This window comes from Neoarius graeffei, chromosome 5 (genome assembly GCF_027579695.1).
Source record: "Neoarius graeffei isolate fNeoGra1 chromosome 5, fNeoGra1.pri, whole genome shotgun sequence".
Classification (NCBI taxonomy): domain Eukaryota; kingdom Metazoa; phylum Chordata; class Actinopteri; order Siluriformes; family Ariidae; genus Neoarius; species Neoarius graeffei.
The window spans coordinates 24,299,250-24,323,379 of NC_083573.1; the positions used below are offsets into that span (position 1 = coordinate 24,299,250).

The 24,130-nt window shown below is 39.4% G+C and overlaps 1 protein-coding gene across 2 annotated transcripts in view; it reads left to right on the forward strand.

The window, feature by feature from the left end:
- Positions 1-13,380, forward strand: part of prpf3 (PRP3 pre-mRNA processing factor 3 homolog (yeast)) — a 75,956-nt gene extending 62,576 nt beyond the window's left edge. For both annotated transcript variants that reach the window (XM_060921429.1, XM_060921428.1), the window contains exons 15-17: positions 9,160-9,237; positions 11,028-11,089; positions 12,818-13,380. In XM_060921429.1, the coding sequence (XP_060777412.1) occupies positions 9,160-9,237; positions 11,028-11,089; positions 12,818-12,967 (290 nt within the window). In that variant the 3' untranslated portion in view covers positions 12,968-13,380. The remainder of the gene's footprint in view (positions 1-9,159; positions 9,238-11,027; positions 11,090-12,817) is intronic.
- The last annotated feature ends 10,750 nt before the right edge of the window (positions 13,381-24,130 follow it).

Consider the following 24,130-nt stretch of genomic DNA (forward strand, 5'->3'; position numbering starts at 1 on the left):
CCCTAAGGGTCCCATCTGCATCGTAGCCTGCAGGGAATCAGCCGTCAGACATTCTGTCGCATGTCCCAGACCTGGTGAAATGTAACTGAATTGTCTTGGCCAGCCCTAAGGGTCCCATCTGCATCTCATCATTGCTGAGGAGTGTGCTCCCATCACCCAATCAAGCATCTAGCCAGAGCAGGTCATGATATTTTTTAACCATATTAACATGCCATTGTTATGTGTTATGCCTGATGTCAAGACTCTTGTCTCTGCGAGCCTACCACACAGATTTAATACTTGTCATTTTTAGGGCATACCTAACATGTTTTCTTTCTCTCTTCCCCCCCCCAATCTGTCCCTCTGAGTTACATGTTGGTCCTGGGATTGAGATGCTGGCCTCTTCTGCCCCTCGGACCTGCTTGATCCATCCTGGTGCCCTGTGTCTGGTCGGAGTTTTATCGCATCGCTTCTGTGAAGGACGGCCCCATGAGGACAGTTGAGGGTTATACCTGGAGGATGCTCTGGACTCTTACAGTAATGCTTTTATGGCTGAGGACTACAGTTGACTTGCTAACTTTAGGACTGCAGTTATCATGAACAGTTTTGCACTCAAGTTTCCATCAATAAAGAGTTATAACATCAGCGAAACTGTCCTCATGTTAAAACTGTTAATGTTATAGTCATGCTGTCTGTTGTTGCCCAAATGAGGATGGGTTCCCTTTTGAGTCTGGTTCCTCTCGAGGTTTCTTCATGTTGTCTGAGGGAGTTTTTCCTTGCCACCGTCGCCACAGGCTTGCTCATTGGGGCTAGATTAGGGATAAAATTAGCTCATGTTTTAAGTTGTTCAAATTCTGTAAAGCTGCTTTGCGACAATGTTTATTGTTAAAAGCGCTATACAAATAAACTTGACTTGACTAATCAAACAAGTGTCACAAGTCTGTCAGAGGCCCACCTGTCATTGGGAGTCCACATGTCCCGTGTCCGGTGCACTTGTTTTGCCCACTCTTCACGTCTGATGGGATCCTTGGGAAAGGTATACAGACTATACCCGGCTTCCCTGGTGTTGGAGCAAAACCCAGCCACACAACGAGCAGGGATATTCACCAAAATCCAAGTCAGACACAAAAATATTCACTTGCAAACACACTGGTGTTTTATATTCTGTCACGCGATGTGTGAAGTAAATCTGTCATTTTATTCAACTCAATATGGCGGAAATTAACAAATTAACGTTTTTTGGTGTCAGGTGCACTTTAAGGTTATTTTTCCTACACTGTAGGTTTGTAATTGTATTGTAATATGCCTTAAAACAACATTTCCGTCTATCATAAAACATGCCGTACTTGATACCTTAATATTTATAGTTTGGTTTAGGGTACCAACTTCATATTTTGTGCATTTGCTAATCAAAACAAGCTCTTTCCAGTGGTATAACTGTTTTTATGGTAGACCTTGTCATACATTTGTAATATGCATTTTAATTATAGGCGCAACATTTTTTTTTTTTTTTAAGCCTAATAAATCAAAGTTTGATTTCTTTTGAAAACATACCTAGTTGCCTAAAGAGTACTATAACATGAGTAATAACATTTGAAAGATCTGGTGTGCTTTAATGTGGAGATATGGGGCGTCAAAGTTGCTCCAAAGCACATTTTTTTATGATTTTCAGCAAGCCATAACTTGGTTTGGCTTGGCAACTGTGAACTTTCTATTTCAGTATTTAAAAGCATCTCGCATTGAAGAAAAATCCTTGAAAATTTCATGTATCTTGCATGAACAGTTTAAAAGTAATGACTTATGGAAGTTAGGTCTGTTTTCTGTAGCACGCGTTTCAACAGTGAAATTGGGGCCATGCCCCTTTTTAAAGCCCCTATATCTCAAACTAATGAAGGTACAAGCTTAACATTTTGTACACTATTTATTGGGCACACTGACAATATTTCCAGAAAGTATGAAGCAAATCTGAGATGGTCAGTGGCGAACATTTTTCTAAATCTGGTGATTTGGGGTGGAATTACCCAAAGATTGAAAATGAGAAGAGGAGAAAAGCCAACAACAGAGTCCACTGAATGGTGTGTGTGCGTGTTTCAAATGTCTTTTCCATAAGTTCACAGATGGGTCATTCCATGCCAAATCAACAAATATCTTACAAATTTATGCTCGACCATCTCAGATTTCAATGAAACTTGGAGGGCTCCGAGATACTATTAAAAGAAGTTAATCCCCAAAATTTGAGCTTCCTATCTCCAACGGTTTCAGAGATACAGGCATTTGAATTTTTTTATTTTTTTGCATTTTGCTCAAAACATACATATTTCAAAGTGTTATATAATCTTTATTATGCAAGATAGAAACCTAAAATTATGCACAGAGACTCAATGTCTTGTACTACAAGCTTCAACTTAGAATTTCAATGGTCATTGTATATTAGATGGTGATTTTAACAAGGAAATTAAAAAGACAAATTTGCATTTTTTGCATTTTTAATTCATTCTGGAAGCTTGCCTGTGGCAGTAATGCTTAAACTAAGAATGTTATTTAAATCTACACAGAAATATCTACCAATTTCAGTTTTACCAAGTCTCCACTATTCCTAGTTTGTCTGTAATAGGGTTTTGAAATTTGCCGATTTCTAAAACATGCCATTTTCAGTAGCAAGAAATCCAATGTGGGATAGCAGTTAGGAACTTGTGCACTTTTTTCAGTAATCCCCAAGACCCATATTTTATATTTCCAAATTTTTGCTCTGCGTGTCAAGTATTTTTAAACTACAGGGGTTTAAAAAATCCATTTTCACCAAATTTGAATTTTTGTTATATTTTCATATAACTGATATTTGAGGGTTAATAAATGCTTCAATAAGGCTCAAGTAGGTTAGGAGACATGTTTCTTCCTCAATTTTAAATAAAATTTCAATTAATGCTCAGTATTAATTATTTGTAAATTGATTTTAATCTAAGACTGTGTAACATTAGCAATCAATGACCAGCTATTGTGTACCAGTCAACAGCCAGCCTTATCAATATCAACACAGCACAATAGGTGACCTTTGATACCAGAACAGGTGGCTCATATCTTATAGTTTTAGAGTCTGTAAACTGCATACTTGTTCAGATAACATTATATTGCTTGGATTATGTTAAATACATTGTAATACAGAGCACTGAGAAAATTTACCAATGTTATTAACTGAATGTGTTTCTTTGCAAGGATTGGATATTTTGAATAGTTGACTAGGGAATTTAATTGTAGTTGCTTTCAGTTTGAGATCAGTGTAAATGAGTTTGTTCTTAGACATCTAGAAATGGCTGAACTTTCTCCCTGTTCTATAGGAATTGGACTAAAGAAAGATTCTGACTGCCATAAACTAACATACAACAGAAATTGTAAGTTAAATACACTCTCTCAGTATAGTTCGGAGCAAATTTCATTAATTAAACAGAGAACTGAACTTGAACATTTCAAGCACAGACACAGTATGTCTGCATCATGAGAAACTGTTTCTGATGAAATATGAAGAGCTACAGAAAAGTTGTTGTGATCCATATGAAAGGCACATGAAAAAAGTTAAAACAGAATTACGTTCAATTCTGGGTGGCACGGTGGTGTAGTGGTTAGTGCTGTCGCCTCACAGCAAGAAGGTCCTGGGTTCGAGCCCCGGGGCCGGCGAGGGCCTTTCTGTGTGGAGTTTGCATGTTCTCCCCGTGTCCGCGTGGGTTTCCTCCGGGTGCTCCGGTTTCCCCCACAGTCCAAAGACATGCAGGTTAGGTTAACTGGTGACTCTAAATTGACCGTAGGTGTGAATGGTTGTCTGTGTCTGTGTCAGCCCTGTGATGACCTGGCAACTTGTCCAGGGTGTACCCCGCCTTTCGCCCGTAGTCAGCTGGGATAGGTTCCAGCTTGCCTGCGACCCTGTAGAAGGATAAAGCGGCGAGAGATAATGAGATTAGATGAGACGTTCAATTCTTCCTGAAACAGCAGATTCACTTTCAAAACTGATAAATAAAAATATTAAACCTGGACAAAAATTGTGTTCTAAATGTTCACAGAGAGTGAAAGAACATTTAAGTCAAGCAGATTCAGCAGGTTCTACAGAATCAGAACAAGAGAGCATGTGTGTAGATGTGGATCCAACATACACTGGTGAGGTAGCTTAATCACTTGACAAAAGCCTTGTGTCAATTGGTTGCTCTCCACTGAAAATTGCCAAGTATAGCCACAAACAGAAAGCTGCATATGGCAAAGCAAAGCTGCAACGAGTAGAAGAAACTTTACGTTCTAAAATGAAATTTTATCAATTAATGAAATTTGCTCCAAACTATACTGAGAGAGTGTATTTAACTTACAATTTCTGTTGTATGTTAGTTTATGGCAGTCAGAATCTTTCTTTAGTCCAATTCCTATAGAACAGGGAGGAAGTTCAGCCATTTCTAGATGTCTAAGAACAAACTCGTTTATAATGATCTCAAATTGAAAGCAACTACAATTAAATTCCCTCGTCAACTATTCAAAATATCCAATCCTTGCAAAGAAACACATTCAGTTAATAACAGAGGTGGGGACTTGAGACTTGGGGACTTGGACTCGAGTCGACTCAAGTCACTGTTTTCATGACTTGTGACTTGACTTGACAAAACATGAAAATACTTGAGACTTCACTCGGACTTGGAAGTTTAAGACTCGGGACTTGACTTGACACACGATGACTTGAGTGTTATTTCCATCGTGTTTTTATTGTGAAAATAAAATGTAATATGCACATATTTCAGTAATTTTGATTGCACTGCCGTTGCGTTGTCACCGCCCTGTCCATCAGGCACGCTCTCTGCGTGGGCTATATACCACGCCCCATGCCACGATGTGTTCACAGATTTCACATCATATCATCATGTCAGTCATCCCAAGAGTAATCACTTTCGGCTTCAAGGGCTACTGCCTAGAAGGTAAACGACGAACGGCGCAGTGCAAGATTTGCAACGTGACGATTTCTGACAGCCAGACCACGACCTCCAATTTTGTCCGGCATTTGAAGATCCATTCTGCCCAGTAAGTTTATTAATGTGTTGTTATTTGGTGATAGCAGCTAAACTCCTCGTTAGCCAATGTTAGCCACGAGAGTGAGCGGTAGGAGGATTTTAGCCGTTGCAGATGTAGCTAGGGATTCAGTTTATTATTGTGAAATTCTTATGTGAATGCTGGTAAGCAATGTAGTTACGTCAAGTTAGTGATATTGTATGTCAGTAGTAGTAGGTTGATTGTGCACTTTGCAGTCGTGATGCTGAATAACATAAGCAGCTTCCTACCCTGTTCTGTTTCAGGGTTAAGCTAATGGTCAGCTTGTGAACATGTACACGTTCATGAGCAGTACAAATTCGTGTAAGTGTGTTCGTGTACATTAGCCAGACTGTCCATAGGGCATAGAGGCAGGGGAGTTTATCATAGCCGTTTGAAATAGCAGTGCAGCAAGCTGCACATTTTTTTCGTCTCACTACCCGATCAAAAAAGAAAAGAAAACTCCGTCCCACTGCCTGTCATGCACTATTGAAAAAAGCGCCACGATTTGGATTCACCGGCATGCCACTCGCTGTTTGAATACAGGCTAGCAGCAATATTAAACTCTGCAAAATAGGCTGACTGTGCGCGGGAGTCTCGGTTCCCGCTGTAACACAGTGTTACGAAAATAAATTGTGCAGTCATCCAAACCATGAATTTACATTTAGTATATCAGGCTACTAGGCCGCCAAAACAATGGTTTGAATGACTACAATTTAGAGAGCACAACTCTGTAACTGAACAGGTGCATTGGATATTTCCCAGTGAGGTAATTTAAAAAGTCTCTGGGTAATTGTTCAAGGAAAGATGAATCCCGCGCACTGTCCTTTCCGTATTGTTCCCGAAACGTTGCACTTGTGGTAAGGAGGACAGTGCGTTAGCCACGACCGAAACATTGTGAGCAAAGTTCCTGTGGAAAGGAATGCGCGGGATGCATATTTCATTTAACATTTATTTTCGTAATAATCTATTATAGCGGGAACCAAGACTCCCGCGCCAAAGTTGTATGTCCCCGCTCCGCACAGGCTGAGGCAGCCTCGGAGAGGGAGAGAGCGAGAGAGCGCTTTTGCACACACCTCTGTAGCTTGTCATATGGGGTAAGATGATGTCACTTTTGCACGGGCGAACAGGTCTTCTTTTTGAGACCTAAATTATGTCTGACACATTTCTCTATCCTTTGGGGTTTTTTTTTTACTGGCGCAAACGTACATCGAAGTCACTTCAGGTTTCTCCACGTGCATCTTATTAATAATAATAATCTCATCTGACGTGATTAGAGATTGGAGGAGCTCATGCCCCTGTTAACCCAAGGTGTCGTCCTATCCTCTTTTAACTACGCACATAACAGAATGCCAATTCTCTGTTTATTTTTCTTGTTGGCTGATGACAATGTGAGAAACTTAGTTGGCTTTCAGTCTTGCAATCAATTTTGCCATCAATAAATAACTTTGTAACATTATTACTGTTTTGTTTTATTCCATGATGTATTTTACAGAACATGAGTATTTAAAATGCAAATATTTAACAGGTTGGGCACATGTGCCAGGGATGTTTACTGACATTTACTTATGTATTGCCTTTTCAATGTATTAAATTCATATTCTGCTGCTAAAATTACGCCAATACACTTAAGGTGACTTGACTTGGACTTGACTTGACTTATTATAGGACTTGACTTGACATAGCCTGTGACTTGACTTGACTTGCCCAAGACAAAAAAGACTTGGGACTTACTTGGGACTTGAAGGTTAAGACTTGAGACTTACTTGAGACTTGCACATGTGTGACTTGGTCCCATCTCTGGTTAATAACATTGGTAAATTTTCTCAGTGCTCTGTATTACAATGTATTTAATATAATCCAAGCAATATAATGTTATCTGAACAAGTATGCAGTTTACAGACTCTAAAACTATGAGATATGAGCCACCTGTTCTGGTATCAAAGGTCACCTATTGTGCTGTGTTGATATTGATGAGGCTGGCTGTTGACTGGTACACAATAGCTGGTCATTGATTGCTAATGTTACACAGTCTTAGATTAAAATCAATTTACAAATAATTAATACTGAGCATTAATTGAAATTTTATTTAAAATTGAGGAAGAAACATGTCTCCTAACCTACTTGAGCCTTATTGAAGCATTTATTAACCCTCAAATATCAGTTATATGAAAATATATAAAAAATTCGAATTTGGTGAAAATGGATTTTTTTAAACCCCTGTAGTTTAAAAATACTTGACACACAGAACAAAAATTTGGAAATATAAAATATGGGTCTTGGGGATTACTGAAAAAAGTGTACAAGTTCCTAACTGCTATCCCACATTGGATTTCTTGCTACTGAAAATGGCATGTTTTAGAAATCGGCAAATTTCAAAACCCTATTACAGACAAACTAGGAATAGTGGAGACTTGGTAAAACTGAAATTGGTAGATATTTCTGTGTAGATTTGAATAACATTCTTAGTTTAAGCATTACTGCCACAGGCAAGCTTCCAGAATGAATTAAAAATGCAAATTTGTCTTTTTAATTTCCTTGTTAAAATCACCATCTAATATACAATGACCATTGAAATTCTAAGTTGAAGCTTGTAGTACAAGACATTGAGTCTCTCTGTGCATAATTTTAGGTTTCTATCTTGCATAATAAAGATTATATAACACTTTGAAATATGTATGTTTTGAGCAAAAAACAAAAAAATCGAAAAATTCAAATGTCTGTATCTCTGAAACTATTGGTGATAGGAAGCTCAAGTTTTGGGGATTAACTTCTTTTAATAGTATCTCTGAGCCCTCCAAATTTCATTGAAATCTGAGATGGTCGAGCATAACCTCTTGTTGATTTGGCATGGAATTACCCAGATGTGTCAGTTTTTATGCCTCCGCCACCTTAGGGTGCAGGAGGCATTATGTTTTCAGGTTGTCCGTGCGGCCGTCCGTGTGTGTCTGTCCCGAAACCTTGTGAACACGATATCTCAAAGGCTAATGAAAGGAATTTCACCAAACTTTCACCATTTGTGCGCTTTGGGACAAACTTGAACTGATTAGATTTTGAGATCAAAAGGTCTAAGGTCAAGGTCACTGTGAGGTCAAATGTCTGTCCGAAAACCTTGTGGATACTATCTCCAAGGCTAATGCAAGTAATTTCACCAGGTCAAGATTACTGTGAGGTCAAATGTCCATCCCCAAATCACAACTTAATAAGGCCTGTAGCCTACCAGACGGAGGCATCCCCATTGACGCCGTTGGCATCGAGTTCTATCTAGTTTCCTTGACTTTAAGAAAGAAAGCAAGCACAACTTTTATTTAACACTTGTGAAATTCCTCTCTGCATTTAACTCATCTGAAGCAGTGAGCACACACGTGAGCAATGAGTGCACACACATACCCAGAGCAGTGGGCAGCCATGCTAACAGCGCCTGGGGAGCAGTTGGGAGTTAGGTGCCTCGCTCAAGGGCACCTCAGCCCAAGGCCGTCCCATATTAACCTAACCACGTGTCTTTGGACTGTGGGGGAAAACGGAGTACCTGGAGGAAACCCACACAGACACGGGGAGAACATGCAAACTCCACGCAGAAAGGCCCCCACCGGCCGCTGGGCTCAAACCCAGAACCTTCTTGTTGTGAGGTGACTGTGCTAACCACTTACACCACTGTGCCACTAAATAAATAAATATTTATTTCAGGAAATAAATATTTACCAAAATAATCATGGTTGAATGCTGTAGCTCTTATTGTGTTATTTTTCACATGCAGTTACATAGTTTTTAAAACAAAGTGGCTGGTAAATTTTGGAATCCACCAGCCACAGTGGCAGGTAGACAAAAAAATTAGTTTCCAATCCTGGCCCAATGTGTGTTATTCCTCATATAACAGAGCTACTTGCCAGCAATTGTAGATCTTCTTGTGGGGGGAAAACTTACTGACTGTTATGAAGTGTTGATACTGGAGACTTCTTCCTTGAATGCTAAATAAACAGCTACTTAAACATTTATCATATCAGTTACAATTTTTCAAACAGGATTCAGCCTAAACTAAATGGAGAAGGATTGTCAACACAGTCCTGGGAAAATTAATTGCTGTTTTCATTCATATTAGGTTAAAATTCTGTTTCTTGCTTATAGGACCCAAATCACAGAAGAAGTTTAAGAGACTGATGTTGAACAGGATCAAATGGGAGGAGCCTAGTTCGAAGAGAGACGGTAAGAAAAGTTGTGTTGCCAGTGGTGCTTGAAGGTTTGTGAACCCTTTAGAATTTTCTATATGTCTGCAGATGTATGACCTAAAACATATTTCCACACAGGTGCTAATAGTAGATGGAGAACTCAATTAATTGAATGAGACAAAAATATTATCTGTGTAATACTGCATCATTTTCCTTAACCCTTGTGTGGTGTTCATATTTTTGTTACTCAGCCAGTGTTCGTGGGTCTGGTGGACCTGCTGCATTTTGGTGTTTTAAATTCAACACAATCAAACAATTTTGCATTAAATACTTAACAGTTGTTTACTTCACCCCAATTACAAGCAATATAAACAGCATATATGGTTAATATTTGCCCTTTACCTTTGTGCTACTTGTTTTTTTGTTTGTTTTTTAATAAAATGTAATTTTGCAAAAAGAAAATCAATTATGGTCAAGATACAAGTGGAAAAAAAAGATGTTTATCTTCAAATTTACAAATGAAGCAAGGCTTTTCATAACTGATTTTTATTTATTTTACTTTCATTAGAAATTTAACCCATTCAGTTCAGTTTACACAAAAGCTGAACGCGTACAGTAACCATGTCAGTCTGTACAACACATCATCCCCATCCTTGTCTTCGTTCTGGCTGATGCTCCATCTCATCCTCTTCTTCAAAGTCACTGTCAGACTCTGAATTTTTAGAATTGTGATCCTCACATTCTGAAACTTCTTCCTCTACATCATCAAAAGCTGCTTCTCTCTTCCAAAATAATTTGCAAGGCCATCTGAGCAGAGAATCTTTTGGCCCTCTTGATCAGTTCTGATAAGGAACCACATTGGAAAAGCTGTATTTATTGTGTCCCGCCCCCAATTTATGGGAACTTCTGTCTTGGTTCCCGCAAGACAGAGGGTAAAATGTGCAGAAATGTGAGAGCAGACAGGTGTCAGTACTTGAACAGCAGGGGCAGAAACACAAAACTCTCACTCTCAGCAGGCCCAGACAGGAAGAGGACAAAGTGAAGGTTCACACTTTATTAGCCCTGGGTCCAGTGGACCCAAACATCCTGTATGTAATATAAATGTGTAGCAGGGGGTGTACAGTGTGTGGTCATCAAAAATGTGTTCTGATATGTTCTTCACAGAAAATGAGCCAAGGCTAATGAGTCTGAAAAAATAATTAATCGTATCATTGTTCCTTTGATAAAAAATGAAAACTGGTCCCACAGACCCAAACACCATACAAGGGTTAATAAGTAAATGATGACACAGTCTAACTTTCTCATTTGTTCAATTGGGTTTTCTTTATCTACTTTTCTGATATTTGAAAATCTTATATTTTGGGTCAAATTGATGCAGAAATATAGAGAATTCTCAAGGGTTCACAAGCTTTCAAGCACCACTGTACATAAAGAACTTAAGTCATGGAAAGTTTATCCCTATCTAATCACAAATTAACAAAGGAAGATTGGCAAATGTTGGCTGGTCCAAAGGAAGAGCACATTTTAAGTATACATGCCGATATTAATTGATGAATTTTCTATGACATTTTTAAGAAAACTACTTAATTATCCAACTGGTGTAATAAATGGTGTCTCAAAAGTAGCCCCTTACTATGGTAATTTCAGCCATTAACTAATCACAGTGAGTTATTCAAATAAAATCTTTATGGCATAAGTAAGTTGGAGTTCCAGCACTGCAAACAAGCCAAAAAAAAAAAAACCCTTTGTTCTCTTGTTTCAGTTTTGGCTATGTTTAAAATAAAACTGCTCCAGGCTCTTACATCTGACCACTTGTGTTCCCCTCAGACCCTGATGGCTCAGATGATGAGGGATCAAAGAAGCCCAATAAATGCACACTTGTTTGGGAGGTAAGCACCTGGGCAAGTGCAGTGTCATACAGTGACATTATCCAAGTCAAACTGATATTAAAAAAAAATATTTTATAACAAAAAAGTAGCTATATTGTTGAACATTTTTGGAAGGAGTGATCTGTGTCAATGCTGAAGAAGTGTTTTATTCTGCACATATCACATTTATTATGTGTAGATTTTACTACATTTAGGTAAAATGCATTTGGTTGTGGGAAGTTAAGTTATATGCTAGCTATCTAGTTCAGCAGTATATTTTATTTAGTATATGATAGTTAAGTTAGCTTAGAAGAAAAATAAGTAGACATCCATCATTTTTCATTATTTGTTTGCTACATTGGCCTTGTTGCTGATGGGCTCTCTGCTAGTTGGCTAAGTGGGAAGGAAGAGTCTTGCTGCACATTTGTTGAGCAAACAGTGTTTTAAAAACTGTATTACAATTACAATCAATTACATAATTTGGGCTACACCCTGTATTTCTGAATTTGGGCTTTTTCCGTTGTGATACAGGGTAATTTGGGCTTTTCTGCATGCATAAAGTGCTGTTTTCCCAGTGCTCTGTGTTTTAAACCTGCTGCTGCTTTTTTAGCAGCAAAATTATGAATAAATAAAGAAATCTGTTATTTTTACCTTTTATTGCAAAATGTCTACAGCATTAATCCCTTTTGATGGACATGTACGTGACAAAAATAATTAGAATACAGTTAGTTAGTATTTAAAAGATGTGTTGGGGCCTGAAGAGAGCCTGGAGGAAAGGAGCCTGTGAAATGAAAAAGCAAGTTATGCACTGTTGCCATCAAAGAGACGAACCTTTAGCAGACCTGTGACACAAAAGGTTTTTCAGTCACATCACAAGAATTGGCAGTGCAATTCACAGTATGTAGTCGGGTAAAATATATTGGTTTAAATGAAAGGCCAGTGTCTAAGACTATAATCAACAAGAGGACCAAGCTCCAAGTCACTGATCCACCCACAGTTACACAACTGTGTGTATTTAAGATGCAAGCTGTATCTTAAATACACACAGTTGTGTCCTGAATAGCTCTTTTATTCAGTCTTTTACCTGATTTAAATCATATGAAACTAAGTATCGGAGATATTGCAGTTGAGGTCAGATAATGTGGGGTATAGGGCTATTTTTAGGTTTTTTAATGATAAAGGAATTATTAGGAAAATTTAGCACAATAGGGTAGGAAACATTCTGGTTCACACTCCAGTCCAGAAGGTGGCAGTAATGCACCTAAAACCTGTTTGCCAACCACCATAAAATTATATAAAAGAAGAAAGAAGGTTTACCTAATGTGGAAATCCTGCTCGTCATTGGCATGCGAGTCTTGCTCCTCCACGAAATCATGGCGTGCCGATCGCCATTGATGGAGAATTCGTGCTCTGCGCAAGGCTTATGGCTAGTTGGACGAACCCGGAACAACATGGGAATGGTGCGGGTTTCGCGTCAATTACAAGAAATACATGCTAATTCTCGCTAATTTTGGTGTTTTTAAAGAAGAAAGTCAAGACATTGGGTTTTATGCAGCTAATTTTATTTAATCCTTTTTTTTTTTTTTATATACACGCGCGCATGCACACACTTCTGGTAGCATAATTTGGGCGCCTACGACGTTATCCGTTGCAGGTTTCATGTAATTGAAAAGCCTGATCTTACTGTGTCTCATTAGAAACTCAGAAAATTAGACACTCGTGGTTATTTCTCCTCTATCCTCATCACAGGGCACAGCAATGGAGCGCAGCTTTGGTGAGATGAAGTTCAAGCAGTGCCCCACAGAGAACATGGCACGCGAACACTTCAGGAAGCATGGCTCAGAGCACTACTGGGATTTGGCTCTAAGTGAGAGCGTGCTGGAGACAGCTGACGACTGAGTGAGAGGATGTGTGTAATGTAGGTTGAATGAGACAGACCACAATGTTTGGTTTGTTCTCGGAAGAGAGAAGGACTGGAATTAACCTAGCAGGCGTGTACGTGTGCGTCTGTTTGATAATCTGCACTGCTGCTACTTTTGGATATTGGATTCGTGATCATAGCAGGACGTTTGCAAAGAGTATCTAGTGCGAGGATACATTTCTCCTTTGACTTATGCAGAATGTTGAAGACTGCTGCTTTGATTTCATTGTTCTGTGGGCATAGGATCCTTTATAGCCGAAGTGTAACTTTGTTTTTAGTTCCTTTCCTTTTTTTACAAAGTGGATGAGAGACTATTCCTATGCTGGTCTCTAGATGTGTACCCAAACTATTACCAACTGCACACACACATTAAAGCTTTGGAGGGAAAAGAGTTGTGCTTCCTTGATTTATTAAAAAATTATTCCTTTTTCTTTTGACTAGTGTTAGATCTATTTGATTTCCTCAAGACAAACCAAAAGAGGATTAAATCAGCCCGTTTCCTTTGATTTAGCATGAACTTGTGTTCATGGGTTTTATACTATAACATGGGGTATACAGTGTGGCTGTAAAAGAATGTACTAATCAGATTGATTTAATCAAAGTCACTAAAGCATCGTTTCTCAACCTTTTTTCAGTCACAGCACCCTTCAGAAGTATGGAAATTCTCAAGGCATCCCCATATAAAATATACGCAGTCATGCTGACCATACGCTGACCCCGGCAGTGACGTTGTGACATGGGAAAGGGGGCCATGAGACAAATTTTGATGATGCATGAGGCGGCGATGATCTGCATTAGTGTAACTATCATCTCATCTCATTATCTGTAGCCGCTTTATCCTATTCTACAGGGTCGCAGGTAAGCTGGAGCCTATCCCAGCTGACTACGAGCGAAAGGCGGGGTACACCCTGGACAAGTCGCCAGGTCATCACAGGGCTGACACATAGACACAGACAACCATTCACACTCTCATTCACACCTACAGTCAATTTAGAGTCACCAGTTAACCTAACCTGCATGTCTTTGGACTGTGGGGGAAACCGGAGGAAACCCACGCAGACACGGGGAGAACATGCAAACTCCACACAGAAAGGCCCTCGCCAGCCATGGGACTCGAACCCGGACCTTCTTGCTGTGAGGCGACAGCGCTAACCACTACACCACCGTGCTGCCTGTAACTATCATTTTTTGGAATTTGAATTCATTTTATTTATTTCAATGTTAGAATATATAATTTTTTGACGGCACCCCTAATGAAGCCAGACGGCACCCCATGCTGCACCCCGGTTGAGAAAGGCTGCACATCTGGGAAAAGAGAAAAAAAAAAAATCAGTCACTGGTGAATCTCCCATTACTACTGCAGACGTGAAGTCCATTTCTGCAGCTTGTGGAAAAACAAAAGAGTATTCAGATCAGTAATTAAATACCAATCTAGGTATTAATGCACACTGTGGTTTCAAAAAAATTTCTGAATATGCATGTCCAGTTTAAGGCTCCTCTTTTTAATTCATTACACTGGTTGGAACAGCCCCTTAAGCAAGTGATATGGCTTTTTCCTTTGTGTCAGTTGCAATTTGACTGTATAATCAAAGAATCAACCAGCATTAATGTTTCCTGTCGAACATAATACACTCTGATTGGCTGTACCACAACCTAATAGAACCAAAAGATTTAGGAATTTATTTGAATCATCATTCACATCAGTAACGAAGATGCAAAAACTGATCTATACTGTATACCCAATGGCAGTGCAAGTACATTTGTACAGAATTGTTTTGTTTACTTTGTATGTGTTTGGGGTTTTTTGCTTCTTATAAAAGTTTGTGGCAGGCAAAAAGAGTCCACAAAACACTGAACAGACGTTGGGCTTCATTTAGCAATCTTTTAATAAAGTTGTGTGTACATGTTTGTGTAAGCTAAACCGAACTAAAAAATTGTGCCAGATTTGCAACCCCACTTTCCAAATAGATTGGGATGCTGTGTAGGGTTAGGGTGATTTTGCAAATCATGGAAACCATATATTTAATTGAAAATAGTACGAAGACAACATATCAAATGTTGAACCGAGAAATTTTATTGTTTGAATTTGATGCCAGCAACATGCTTCAAAAAAAGTTGGGACAGGGGCATGTTTACCATGTTTACATGCAGTTGCATGTTCACCTCTTCTTTTAACAATACAAAACGTTTGGGAACTGATGTAACCAATTGCTGTAGGTTTGAAAATGATATGGTCCCTTTCTTGCCGTACATAAGATGGCAGTTCAGGGCCTCCTTTGTCATATTTTTCATGTTGTCATATATACCAGATGTTTTCAATGAATGACTGGCCTGAACTACAGGCAGGCCAGTTTAGCACCTGGACTCATGCAGTTGTAATACGTAGAGTGCTGTTTTGCATTAATTTGCTGAAACAAATAAGACCTTCCCTAAAAAAGATGCCTTCTGGATGGCAGCATGTTGCTCCAAAACCTGTATATAACATTCAGTGTTAATGATGTCTTCCCAGATGTGCAAGCTACCCATGCTATGTACAATAATGTCCCCCATGCCATCATAGATGCTAGCTTTTGAACTGTGTGCTGACAAGCTAGATGGTCCCTCTCCTCTTTAGCCTGGAGGATGCAGCATTCATGATTTCCAAAAAGAATGTCAAATTTCAATTCATCAGACCACAGGACAGTTTTCTACTTCACCTCAGTCCACTGTAAATGAGTTTGGGCCCAGAGAAGGCAGTGGTGTTTCTGGATATTATTTATATATGGTTTCTTTTTTGCATGGTGGAATTTTAACTCCATTTGTGGATGCTGTGACGAGCTGAGTCCACAGACAATGGTTTTCATTGTTCCTGAGCCCATGCAGTGGTTTCCACGACAGAATCATGTCTATTTTTAATGCAATGCTGCCTGAGGGCCTGAAGATCACAGGCATCCACGATTGGTCTTTGGCCTTGTCCGTTGTGTACAGCAATTTCTCCAGATACTCTGAATCTTTTGAATATTATGTATGTGATGCCCAAAATCTTTTCAATTTTACCTTGAGGAACGTTATTCTTAAATTGTTGAACAGTCTGCCCAGGTAGTCTTTCAGAGTGTTGAACCGCTCCCCATATTTACTTTTGACAGACTCTGACTGCGTCTGAATACAAGAATTCAAGATGGCTCCATGCTAGGTGGCAGCCTGTTGCAGCAGCTCCCCTGTTTTAGTGGGTTTTTTTTTTTTGTTACTTCTGTCCGTATTCGTGTGTGATCCTTACAGCCACTTATCACACACACTCTGAGACAATGGCTTTTTTTTATTTAATTAAAATTATTAGTTGCAGAAACCGTACATAACATACAGCAGAACATGTTTACATCCTCTATTTGGTATTAAAGTGCATATCACAGGTAAATTCAGGAGCAAGATCAATGTAATTCTATTTTATTCAATGTATCCTATTTTATATTAAACTTTGGTCAAATATCTGTCACATTTTGTGCAATTTTTTTACCTTGTGTAATACCAGAAAAATTCAGTTGAGATCAAACCATTTGAAGCAAATTTGTCCGCCTCTGAAAAAAAACTTGGTATTTGGATATCCCGGCAAACATTGATTTTCGTGACGTCGCGTGCGGGACACCTCCTTCTGAATCTTACGTCAGCGCTGGTTTGTTTATGAGAAAACGACCTGGTGGTTTTCTGCAAATTTCAGTGTTCTCATGTAATTATTAAAATGGTTAACCGATGTATCGTAGGAGGGTGTAGCAACACCAATCTTGATGGGATTGGTACTCATCATTTTCCAAAAGACGGGACAATGAGAGAGAAACGGGAGCACTTCGTGCGAGGCACCCAGAAGCTGAGGACCAAGCAGAGCCGAGAAAAAAACCCAAGAAAATCGGCGATTCACAAATGACTGTTGCCAGGGTAAGAAATAATTCTGACATCTCATTATATTCTTCATCCAAAGGTGAAGTAACATTGCGCTCAGGTGACAATTCCATATTTCAATGCAAAATCGCTAGCTGCTAAACTTGGTCTACACAGGCTGTGCACTGAAACCGTGTAAGCTCTCGCAGCCTGCTGGCGGTTCCGCAGGTGACGTCACGAATCTGGCTCCAGACTCCCTTGGGATTTTTCCAGACACGTTTTATTTTTTTCTGCCTTGTGGAAAATTACCCTTCTGGATGAGTGTGTGAAGGGGGACACTTTTCATATAAAAAAAAAAACGAAATTGGTCCAGGATATGCACTTTAACAAGGTAGTAGTAACCTTAATGTTAAATTTAAAAAAATAAATTATCAATAACATAAAATGCCTTTTAAAAAGTATATACTGATATGGATGCTTATATGCATAAACATGCAAGCTCTTGCACCCACATACATGTGTATACACGCACATGCATACATAAATCTTTATACATACAGGTACACCTATCCAGGTACATCCCTTCACATATTTGTACTAAACAAAAAGGAAAAGTATAAAAGAGGATCCAGCTGTATATCTGTTGTACTACAGAGAAGAAAAAAAACTATATACAGTTAACACTTGAGCAGTTCAACTGAAACCTGTGGGTGCTATATTACTTTATTTGGGTCAAGAAAAGTCAGATCTACATGAAGATAGATACTCGGTCCAAGGTGTCCAACCACTTTTCGACTTCTCTTGTTCAAGTCTCAAAGTAAATGTGAGTTTTTCCATAACACAAATGTCATGAATTGCCTCAATCCAGTCCTCTACTGTGGGTGTCACTGTTGTCATCCATTTTCTATGAGGGCTTTCTTACTTGCCATCAACAAAATGCTAAACATTTATTTACAAAACCTTTAGGTCAGGTCTCACCCCAAGATAAAGTGTTTCAAAACTGAATGGAATTGCCACTTTAAATACCTTTTCCATAATGGTATAAATTAGCAGGGACGTACGCCAGGATCCTGTTCATGGACTTCAGTTCGGCGTTCAACACCATCGTTCCAGATATCCTTCACGCCAAGCTCACCCAGCTCACTGTGCCCTCCTCCACCTGTCAGTGGATTATAAACTTCCTGACCGGAAGCAGCAGGTGAGGTTGGGGAGCATCACATCCAGCACCCGGACTATCAGCACTGGTGCCCCCCAGGGGTGTGTGCTCTCCCCACTGCTCTTCTCCCTTTACACCGACGACTGCACCTCAAGAGACCCGTCTGTTAAACTCCTGAAATTTGCAAACGATACAACGGTCATCGGTCTCATCCGAGATGGTGACGAGTCTGCATACAGACGGGAGGTTGAATGGCTGGTCTGTTGGTGCGGTCAGAACAATCTGGAGCTGAACACGCTCAAAACTGTGGAGATGACAGTGGACTTAAGGAGGAGCCCCCCCACCCTGCCGCCCATCACCAACAACGTTGTGACTGCTGTTGAAACCTTCAGGTTTCTGGGTTCCACAATCTCCCGGGACCTGAAGTGGGAGACCAACACAGTCACCATCATCAAAAAGGCCCAGCAGAGGTTGTACTTTATGCACCAGCTCAGGAAGCTCAACCTGTTTAAGGAGCTGCTGACACAATTCTACTCTGCCATCATTCAGTCTGTTCTCTGCTCTTCCATCACTGTTTGGTTTGGATCAGTCACCAAACAGGACAAGAACAGACTGCAACGGACAATAAGGTCTGCAGAGAAAATTATTGGTGTCAGCCTGCCCTCCATCCAAGACCTGTACCTGTCCAGAGTCAGGAAACTGGCAGGTAACATCTCTGCAGACCCATCACACCCTGGTCACAAACTGTTTAAATGTCTCCCCTCTGGGAGACGCTACAGAACACTCTACGCAAAAACAAGAACAGTTTTTTTTTTTTTTTTTTCCCCCCTCAGGCTGTCTGTGATGAACAGCTAAAACCAGACTCAAATATCAGTAACATCAACTGTGAAATATCTGCACACTCATACCGTCATTCTGTGCACACTGTATATTTATATTTACTAATTCTAATACTAATTGCACTATGCTGTCTATACATATATTTACCCTTCTACATGTACATAGCTTTTTGTTTTTTTCTATGCTTTTTATCTGTTTGCACTAAGAGAGCTAAGTGAAACCAGAGTCAAATTCCTCGTGTGTTCACATACCTGGCAAATAAAATGTATTATTGTTTCCAATAATAATTCAGGAGCAGTGGGCAGTGCCAGAACACATGGAAATGATTTTGGCTTTACCTCTCCACAGGACCTCCAACACAAAGTGTTCTTATTTAAGAAAGTCTGTTGTACATGTTTATATAAAGAATCTTATCAGGTTCTTCCACCAAAATTCTCTCCAGGACAGGGCAGATGTACTTTTCCATTGTTGTTTATTTAATTTTTCCCATGTTTCCATTTGCAGTGTGATATTACCTTTTTCCCATTTTTCCTTAATATAAATTGTCTTCCCCACTTAGCTCGTTTAGCCGACTATAGAACTCTGAAATATTTCTAAGACCCGGATCTGAGTTATATCCCATTAAAAAGATATTTACAGTGCCTGAATTTATCTTGTTGAAGTCATCTTTACTTATTTTTTCAGTATAATGTCTAAGTTGTAGAAACCTATAGAAGTCCGAATTTGTTAAGCCAAAATTATTTTTTTAACTCCTGGAAGTTTTTGAGCGTTCCATCTTTATAAAGGTTACTGTATCTCATCAGCCCATTCTCTGCCCATTTCTTAAATCTTGTATCTGACCTGTTACGTACAAAATCTGAATCATAAGCTATCCACCTCATCAAATGATATGGTTCCTTGGTTTGGTGTTCTTTTACCACCTAAAACCATATTTTGAGTGATGTCATAAACCAAGGATTTGCCTCTTTTACATGTTTGATCAAAGCACTGTCAGCTATTATGGCTTGTACTGGAATGTCACTTGATATCCTACATTCTGTCTCTTTCCACTGAGCTATATAGGACGGATTGCAGATATCGACAAGGACTTTAACCTGTGCAGCTCTGTAGTAATTTCTAATATTTGGAAGGGAAAAACAGCCTTTCTTCTTAGATAGCTGGAGAATCTTAAACCTTATCCAAGGTTTCTTTCCCTGCCAAACAAATCTTAAGGTCATTCTATCTAGTTGTAAAAATTGACCGTGTGGGGATTCAGCTGGGATGGTCTGGAACAAATACAGGAGTCTTGGTAATATGTTAATTTTTATTGCTTCCACTCTCTGGGCTAAACTTAGGAAGGGTAATAGATTCCATCTTGATAGGTCGGATTTAATCTCCAAAACTAAGGGAATATGATTTAATGATATAATTTCGTCTAGGTTTTTGGGGATATTCACTCCCAGATATCTCATTGCATCAGAATCCCATTTTATTTTGAACGTGTCTCTAATAGACTGACTGAGAGAGTAATTAAATGTTAGTACTTGAGATTTGTGAGTATTTAGTTTATAGCCAGATAATAGTTCATAATCTGTTAAGGTCGCAATTAAGGCCAGGAAGGAAGTATCAGGGCACCCTAGGTATATTAAAATGTCATCCGCAAATAATACAATTATTTGTTTTCCTTGAGCCATCATAAGTCCATGTATTTTGTCTTATCCACTGACTTAGTGGCTCTATGAAAACCGCGAACAGAAGAGGGGACATGGGACAACCTTGTCGGCAGCCTCGCTACAGCTCAAAAGAGTCCGATAATACTCTGTTTATCTTTGCTGATGGTTTGCTATACAGGGCTTTTACTGTCTTAATAAATTGTTCATTAAAATTAAACTTGAATAATACTCTGTATAAGAGAGACCAGTCTACAGAATCAAAAGCTTTTTCGATATCTAATCCTAATAAGACAGCTTCCATACTGTTTTGTTTAATGTGGTTAATTACATGTAGGGTATGTCTTATATGTCCCGGGTTTGCCTCTGTCTAATAAAACTTGTCTGGTCTAAATTAATATCTGGGAGAATATTTTCTAGTCTTTTCACTAGGATTGAGGCAAATAGTTTATAGTCCTGATTTAACAAGCTAATTGGCCTATAGTTAGAGCAGTCAAACCTGTCTTTCCCTTCCTTTGGTAGTATTATGATAACTGGCTTTTGCCATGATGGGGGGATTTCTCCATGTTCAAGCACCCAGTTAAACGCTTTTAGTAATAGTGGTGTCTACCATTCGGCAGTAAATCCGTCAGACCCTAGAGATTTATTTGCTTTGAGTCTTGTTATCGCCTTTTCCAGTTCATGAGTTGTGTTTTGGTCATCTAAAATTTCAGGAGATTAAGTGTGTTCAGGAGAGAGTCTGGTGCGCTGTCTCCTTTCTGGGTCTTCTTAGAATAGAGGTTTTTATAATAATTTTCAAAGACACTTTTGGATTTCCTGAATTTTATGTTTTACTTGTTTGGTTATTGGATCCTTAATTTTGTGTATTAATATCTGATTGATGTTTCTTTAGTTTGTAAGCCAGGAGTCTGGTTAATTTGTTGCCAATTTCGTTGTATCTTTGTTTCAAAAATAATTTCTTTTGAATTTCTAGTAAATGTATTTAATTTGGTTTTGAATCACTTGAATTTTTTGGATAGTGCTTAATTTAAAAAAAAAAAAAATTCCTTTCTAGATTAGTCCATTCTAATTTTTTTAGTTTCTCATGTCTAAGATTTTTTTTTTTTTATATAAGTACCAACTTTGCTATAATTTTCCCTCTCAGCACTGCTTTATTGAGGAAATCAGAAAACAGTGACAGCTGTTCAAAGCCCCATAAAGCTGCCGGACATGATTGAAGCGGTGGGTAGAGCTGTCGGCACTCAGACTGTGGCTGTTCAGAACTTGAACCGCAATATGGACAACATCTTGGAGAAGCTTTCGGCTTTGCAGAGGAAAATTGATTCAAGAAACCAGTCTGGACTATCAGAGTAGTTGTGTAAAGGAATGCGTCTGCTCGACCCAAAGACCAAACAAGCCTAATCTTATCTGCTTTCGGCTCTCCCAGACAGCACTGGCCTTGGCCAAGGCTGTTGCTGGGGACACAGTTCCCCCCGGAGATCACTGCTGTTAGACTCTCTTGTATTCCTCCCTCCTCTTCCCGCGGTCGCTGCTTCACCCCCAGTGTGACAAGCGGGTGCGTGACCAGCGCCATCTTGGCTGCAGGAGTGGACAGCTGCTTGCTTGCGCTGGGTTACCTCTACCTCCTCCCCTCCCCCCTTTTTTTTACCCCCCCACCCCAATCGCCCCCCCCTTTCCCCCCCAAGTCCTGAGTTTTCATGTTGTAAAGTATACTTGTTATTTTGTGCTTATGTGCTGAGGGTTTTTTTTAATGTTCCCACACTGTACTCCTCACAGGAGCGTAGTGTGTGGATTGATTTTTTTTTCTCCTCCTCTCTCCTCATGTTACTCTGTTTTTCTTTTATCCCTGTGTTCCTGTCCTGTCTACTCCCCCTATGTCAATTGTGTGTGTGTGTGTGTGTGTGTAAGGAAAGGTTGATGGTCAATTTCACTGGTACAGTGATGATAAAGGGTTCATTCATTCATTCTTTACAGGCATCCCACAGTATAATGGGGGAAACTTCCCCATTGTCGTTGTCTTCCAAGTATGTCCGAATTTCTCCCTGCAGTTCCTGTTTTGTTGGTCCTTTAAGAATATTTGAGTTCAATCTCCATAAAGAAGTGTTTGTCTTAATATTAAGGTCCATGTAGACAGGGCTATGGTCAGACATGTCCATTATTCCAATTTTACAGTATATTATTCTACTAATGTCCTTGTTGTACATGAAAAAATAGTCAATCCTAGAGTAGGATGAGTGTGGAGATGAAAAAAGGTATAATCTCTAGTGGTTGGGTTGAACTCCCTCCATACTTCACAAATTCCCATTTCCTTTAACATCCCTCTCACTTTCCTGCCCACTGGGTTATTCTGATTAAGGCTGGTTCCTGAGGCATCCCAACTTGGATTTAACCTTAAATTGAAGTGTGTGTCCCCCCCCCCCCCCCCAATTAATAGTCCCTGAGCTTTGGCTATCATTAAATCAAACTTATGCTTATAAGATGCCCACTTAGCCCCTGGAGGAGCATATACATTTAGCAGGGTGACCTGAATTCCCTCCAACCTTCCAGCAACCATATTATATTATATCTTCCTTCTTTATTTTTAAATTCTGAGTCTCTCAAAAACAACCCTCCTTCAATGAGATGCAACATATGATGATGAAAAAACTTGACTGAAGCCCAGCCTTCTAAGTGTGGCATGCTCTTGTGCTGTTAAATGGATTTCCTGTAGCTATACCATTTCTGCCTTGTCTTCTCATTTTATGCAGGATTTTACTCCTTTTTACAGGGTTGAGGACACCTTTTATATTGTAAGTAACTACTCTGACTGAGGTTGTCTGCATTTCCATATAGGTTTGACCAACTGTATCACTCTTATCCAAAACACTCCCCCATCACTCCTCAAGCTTAAAAAGAACACAAACAGAACAAAACAATGAACAGTGAAACCTTTGAATGTTACAAATAACAAATATAAAACTATTAGTAACATTAGTGAGGTCTTCTTCGTGACCTTGGGTTGCGCATGCGCATTCTGTGCTACACACTTCCTGGTTCCCGAGTTGTTTGCGATGAGTCTTTTTTCCACGAGTGTTGGCATTAATCACTAATCTTTTTAATTTTTTCTTTCAACAATTTTCCAGTATCCTCTTCATTTTTTTTATTGTACTTTCCACTTTCACTTTTTTCCGTTTTTTCTCTTTTTTCGGAAGAACACCAAGACTGGAAGCTTTCTTTTTTTTTCTCCTCCTGCATAAAGACCACAAGTGGAGGTCATCCACATCGGATCTGCTTTAATATCAACAGATCTTCGATTAAGGTATGTGAATCTTTTCATCATGGCACACCTTCAGCCTGTTCAGTGTGCTGAGTGCAGGATGTTTAATCATTCTTCCTCTGTAGCGAGTGACAGCTTTATTTGTGGTAAGTGCAGATTAGTTAGCTTTCTGACAGAGAAGATTGTAATGTTGTACGTGTTAGAAGCACGTATCCAGGTTTTAGAGAAGGCCAGTGAGAATGAGAACAGTGTAGTTTCTGTAGGGGAAAGTCTGGATGCCTTAGGTGGAGTTAGTAATCCCCCAACTCTGGCATTAGAGCCCTTACAATGGGGCAAATGGGTGATGGCTCGGTGGCATAATCGTAGAGCCAAAGCTACTGCTGAGGCT